Source organism: Saccostrea cucullata, unplaced genomic scaffold, assembly GCF_032062105.1.
Source record: "Saccostrea cucullata isolate Sc308-1 unplaced genomic scaffold, CSIRO_AGI_Scuc_v1 ctg23778, whole genome shotgun sequence".
NCBI classification, from domain to species: Eukaryota; Metazoa; Mollusca; class Bivalvia; order Ostreida; family Ostreidae; genus Saccostrea; species Saccostrea cuccullata.
In genome coordinates, this window is record NW_026940304.1 from 1 (window position 1) to 6,590 (window position 6,590).

Here is a 6,590-nt window from a genome sequence, read left to right on the forward strand (position 1 = left end):
GAAGCGAGGGTTCGTGTCAAAACCGGAAGTGCTATTGATAAAGCATCTACCCGTTGATAAAGCATAAGTTTATCCAACGGCCTGTATCACCAACACGTATGAGATAAAGATCTTTAATTGAGTAGAGGTATCATGTCAACAACAAATATCCATTGAATTTGGCCCCGTCCCGCTCTTTGAAGCTTAAAATATATGAGCACATAGAGGTACATTTTTCTCCTTTGGCTGGTCACTGTATTTTATTGAAATCTTTGAATACATGTATGTGAAAAGGAAGAAGTATACCTAATTGCGCACGTGTGTTGTGTCTAAAATATTATAAAATCTAGATGTCCTTTTCCATTATGAACAGAACAAGGAATGTTATCTTTTCTGATGTAAGATTAAATTCATATGCTTATGTAGGCTCCGGCTTGACTTTCTAACTGACCAATCAGCTGAGTGGTATTACTAGTGAGCACTACAAAATACTAGTATACTAGTAAAATTTAATGCTTGAAAATGAGTATTTTTATACTTGATTTCCAAAAGGCAATTTTATGAGCATTTTAATTACAGATTATACACAAATCTACAATATGCATGCTCAAAATTACAAACATTTGGTTTATTGTATAATTTCATAGTCTAGTAAGGCGACGGGTGGATAATTGTCTACATGTATTCCCGATTATCAGTGAATACAAATTGTAAACAAACAAAACAAATTAAATATTGAAACAAACCCCTTGAAAATTTCATTTAAATCAATACACTTCTCGTTTTTATTTTCATGAGGTCGCAAACTTTGCCTTGAATCTGTCTTCATTACAACAAGCTAATTCAGAGAATTCGTGTCCCCCGCTAAGGGAAAAAGTCGGACCCCCCTGACTGAATTTGTAGAATTATTAAATGTATACATGTATACTGAAGCAAATAAAATACATGTATGTCAATATGCTTATAAAGATTTGATAGCTTATTCTTTATTATGGGTATAGAAGATTCTTTTTTATATGGAATATTTATCACAATGTAATGATGATGTTATAACCTCATAAATTTCTCATTTCACATGCTGAATACTATGGAATGCCATATACGACAGCCAACTGCTTACTGCCAACTGCTGACTGCTTACTGCCAACTGTCAGCAGCTTACTGCTAACTGTCACACATATCTGAATAATTTTTATTTTTATATTGGTATTTATGTGAATTTAAAAAAAAAACAACAAAAAAAAACAAACAAACAAACAAACAAACAAACAAAAAACAGGCGCGAATCCAGGATATTTTTTCCAAGAGGGTCACCCTGGTAAAATTAGATTGATTAAATGACCAATATGTTTATCCTATTTAATATTTATTCAATATATGAGATTGATAAAGTACATTTTTTATTTGTTTTCTTATTTGAAATAGGTAATAAAATGACTATTTTCTGCTTTTAATCTTTAAAGAAGTACACCCTCCCTCAACCCCCGGAGACAACAAAACCTTTGAAGAGAGAAAAAGGGGAAAAAAATCGTTGTTTTGCAGGGAAAGATGTTTTAAAAATAAGTTTATATTTTCCATTATATTCTACAGCTAAAAATTTCGTCAAATTAAAGATGTGTATCTCTATGTGTTATAATGTTTCACATGCAAATATCTTGGGGGTGGGGTGGGGGCATTTAAAATTTGAACAGTCATGGGTTAATGTATAAACTAGACGAACTAAAACTGATCTTAGACCCTCCACGTAGAAAACGCCGATCAAACATTTATATCTCTTTGTTTTTACACCCCCCCCCCCCCACTTCCCCCCCAAAACGCGGTTTCGTGTTAAGTTGGTATAAAAAATGTCGTAGACATGAAGGTATGATGCATGAGAACCCCCTCTCCCCGCCGAAATAAATTTTCACATTAAGGAAAGGACTTAAGTTTACGTTTTTTTCTTGTCAAGAAATATCTGGGTTGGATATTTTTTTAACATGAGTGACCCTCTTGGAAAAAATGTTCCAGATCCGCGCCTGTTTTTTTTTTTTTTTTTTTTTTTGAAAATTCACATAAATATCAATATAAAAATAAAATTTATTCAAATATGTGTGGCAGTTAGCAGTAAGCAGCTGACAGTTGGCAGTAAGCAGTCAGCAGTTGGCAGTAAGCAGTTGGCTGTCGTAAATGGCATTCTATAGAATACTATCATTTAGTAAAAAAAAAAAAAAGAAAAAGTATTTAAAAATAAAAAAAAAAGGACCGTCTGAGATTCGATCCCGGGACCTCTCGCATGTGAAGCAATAGACATACCACTAGACCACGGAATCACTTTAATTGAATTCAAGTATATGCAGAACTGAAGTCACATACATGTATATATTAATGTTTTCATGTTCGGTATTATCAAAATTTTACACAAACCATGGTGTTTGATTTATTTAGCCTTTATTAAACAGTTCTAATAGATGTAATAAGAATATGAAGTCCGCCGAGAACCTGTTTTATATGTCATAACTCTTCTCATGCCCCTGTGCTAAAAATACTGACATGTATTTAATACAATAAATACTAATAAAACAAACGGGGCGGGACACTTTGAGAGGGGTGAGAGAGGTCCTAGGGAGTTTTCGTATATAATTACATTGCATAAGCTCAAAATCAATAGGGGTCTTCATTAGGCCACAGGGAGTTGTTTTGTAAAATTTCATTGCAATAGCTCAAATGGTTCTAGAGATATCGTGTGGAAACGAAAGTGTTATAACAGACAGAATTTGCTTATTTTTGATCTTGACCTTTGATCTTTTGACCTCAAAATCAATAGGGTTCTTCTTTAGTCCATAGGGAGTTGCTATGCTAAATTTCATTGCAAAAGCTCAAAGGGTTCTCGAGATATCGTGTGGAAACGAAAGCGTTACAGACAGACAGAAAGACGGACGGACGGACGGACAAACCCAAATTAATATCCCCCACTTTTCAAGCGGGGGACAATAATTCCATCTCACTTAGGGAAGATCAGAGTGCGTCTCCCCATATTTTTCATGCATCAATTTCAACATTTTCAAGGATTGGATACTACAGAAACTAGTGGCAGATTTCATCCAGTAGAACTCCTAAATCACCTAGGATGATTATCAGTGAATCTCTAGGATAATCACATGTATTAGTAATAAGCTACCTATACATAGTATATTAAGACCTGCAGCTTACTTGATCCCACAGTAAAACGTCCTTCAACAAATTCTACTGCATGAAATATATGGATTTTACGTACAGTATTTAAGCTCAAAAGTCCATTCAAACAATACAAATAAGGAGCAGAGCAAACATGTACCTCTAAAATATTAGAGATGGGATCAGATGCCATGGAGGGGTGAGCATACCCTAGTGACCGGTCACACCCAGCATGTGCTCATTGTCATGATCAGGAAATATCGGGAAAATCTGTTGACAAAATATCAGTACGTAAATAAATATGAAAAACGTCATATTTGACTTAAAGATAATTGTATTTGCTGTCAAGGCCATTGTATCATCCCTGGAACTTACGAATTGACTTTAAACGAGACTGTTACGTTGGTATTCTTGTGTCATCAACTTGTTCGTCAATAACTTATCTTGTTTGAGAAATTGCTCATACGTTTCTGAAGAGAAATATAAACTGAGAGATATAAACTCCATAAACAGGTAAAGAGGCATATTGCTACACATGGTACATGAGATAGGTTAACAATTGAAAAGTTAAAATCATGAGATTTATCATAAAGTTTTTGTTGTTAGGTTATCAATTACGTGTTTTTCTAGTAGAATATCTAAATCTGAAATAAATGTGTTACTTTACTTATATAAAAACATATTTTATTAAATAATACAATAAGGATTGGGCAAAAGGCAAGGCCTATGAACACCCTCTCCTTGTATACTAGGTCACATACAGATATCAAATAACAATACTTGTACATATAAATGTGTTAGACTCTGTGATACCTTTTATTTGAAGCTCGCTGTGATATATCGTGTCAACATATGAATGGAAAAAACTATTGTTAATAAATACTTCTTCATCAGTATATCTAAATGTTGAAAACAAAAAAATGCACCTCTGTGGCCTTCACCTCGACATATAGAATTTTAGGTATATCGAAGACGTTTTGTCAATTGACAATGGTTATTTCCATTCTTATGTCTGTATGCTATATTCCGGTGAGCTTGAAATAAAAGATACCATGGAGTCTGATACACTTGTTTCATCTTTTGATATTTTACATGAAAAAGACGTTAATGGTTATCTAACTAACCAAGCTTTACTCTCAGTTGATTTGATCACAAGAGTATGTTCTACGTACGAACAATTTTTAAAACGAGGTAAATTAATGACAAATTGCAAAAAATCAAGAACATCAGAAGTATCGTTTAAAAGCATTTCGTAAGTTCAGATTTCCCCGTTATTATCCGATCTTGACAAGGAGCGGTGTGACCGGTCAGCAAGGGATGCTCACTCCTCCAAGGCACCTCATCCACCTCTGATTTTTTGGAGGCCCGTGTTTGTTCTGATCATATTTTGTATTGTTTAATGGAGTTCGGAGCTTTTTTACTGTTCGTTATCTCAGTATATTTTATTGAAGGCCACAGCAAATGTTTCCCTCTTCCCAAGTATAGGAATTTAAATAAATTAAACTTTATATGAATACAAAACTATGGCTGCTAATAACAGATTGCAAGTGGCACCCTTGGGACTTTGTCTCCAAAAAAATACATAAATATTGGCAATCAGAAACTTAAGCATCTTTAAATATCAACTTCAGAGTATATATGTGCACAGTAAGCTAGATTGGTTTTACAAAATAATTTTGCGAATAACCAAGGACAAGGTAATTTAGAATTCCGTTTTTATTGAAAAGCAGAAGTCAAAAAGCCTGGACTTTATTTATTGTTGATAGTGGCTGCATAAAGAGTTGATCATGGCTGTATAAAGAGTTGATAAGCCGTTGCTTTTGGTACTAGTATTATTGATTTTAGTAAAGTTTTGTGATAACAAATTTTCCAAAATTTTATCTTGGAATTTTTAAGAACCTAATTCTGATTTATACCACTTTTTAAATATATTGTTGCATGATACTCCTGAAGGACATCATGCATTGGCGCCACAACAGGACGCAAGAGTCCCGGTTACAAGAGATATTCAATGTAAAATCAAAATGGCCATTGATCTTGTTGAACCCATCTTGAGATGGTTACAACATAAAATTATTTCTAACTTGTCTTTATGAAGATTTTTTAAGAAAAAAGAATTATCTAAATCTAAACAGGTATTGTAGCGTTTTGATGTGAGTTACAGTTTCAAATAGCCTCTCTCATGAGTAGTTATTAAAATAAAAACACCCGAGTATAACAGTGAGTTCGTTCAAAGTTTGGAGTGTAAAAACATGATGAAAAAGAAGGAAATTGTGTAATTTTGGCAAAATGTTTTTTCTTCGATTTTTGTACTTGGTTGGAATCAATACCTCGCTGCTTTGAGGCTTGTGACGCAATTGTTTGGATGCCTCCAAGTATCAACTCATTTACGTTCTATTTTATGCACATTTATATGTACTCTAATTCGTCTGTTTGTATTTTCACTGAATGTCATTCCCAGGGGATCTGTACATGCTTCATCCTGTGTTGTTTATTTGGACAACCCCCTAAATGGTCTGTTATATTTTCATTCAAAAATCCACCTTATGTAACTTTGCGCTCTAAATTCGGTCTTATTTTCATCTCCACGTGTTTAAGTGAATAGTTTGTGCCAGTCCAGGGTTTCCATGTTACACCATCATATTTTTTATCGTCAATTTTCCCATTTCTATAATATTTTCCATTTAAATTGCTCTGTAAGCACTTATAAAACCACCATGCTGCGTGGAATCTCTTTGCGCAACTTCCACCAAATTCTTTCACAACTTGATCATTATCAACATCTCGAGTGGAGAATTTTTTATTGTTATGTTTAATCATTCCATCACCGGCGTCTCCCTCGTAACCCCCGATATGTAATTTGTACCCATCATCTTCATCATCAACTACAAACGTGCTATATTCAGCGTATTTACGGTTTTTATCCCAGTCCGTCATCTCAGTTCTAAGTGTGTAGTGGTCCTGATTTGTCAGTCGGTGTATCATTTTATTCCCGAGCCAATGTTCTCCATATACACCTACAAAATAATAAAAGAAGAGTTAAACAAAACAACTACTTTCAAGATCTCTATGGTGCGAATAGTTTGAAAGGCAAAATACAATTTGCTATTTTAGAGTGGTATTTCTTTGCAATTTTAAAATTTCTTTTATAATATAATGTAAAAAAGAAATAATAGAGTAGGGAAATGCTGGACATGATTGATATTTATTTTTGTACTAATAATTTTCCTTTGACGTACTAGCATGGAAAATGTGAAGATAAAAAACAATGTTCAATCTCAAAAATCCAGTGAACAACGCAAATCGTGAACAGGCAAAACATGGGAAAATCAAATTGTGAACAGGCAAAGACGTGGAAAAATCAAAATGTGAACAGGCAAAGACATGGATAAAACAAATCATGAGCAAACAAAGACACAAAACGAATCGTGAACAGACAAAGAAACTGTGGAAACTTC

The 6,590-nt window shown here is 33.9% G+C and overlaps 1 protein-coding gene across 1 annotated transcript; it reads right to left on the minus strand.

The window, feature by feature from the left end:
• Positions 1 to 5,676: 5,676 nt before the first annotated feature.
• LOC134255082 (angiopoietin-related protein 7-like) lies at positions 5,677 to 6,149 on the minus strand (the record flags this gene model as incomplete). Its single annotated transcript, XM_062737600.1, has 1 exon — positions 5,677 to 6,149. A coding segment is annotated over one exon (473 nt), but the record flags the coding sequence as incomplete, so codon positions are not given.
• Positions 6,150 to 6,590: the final 441 nt, after the last annotated feature.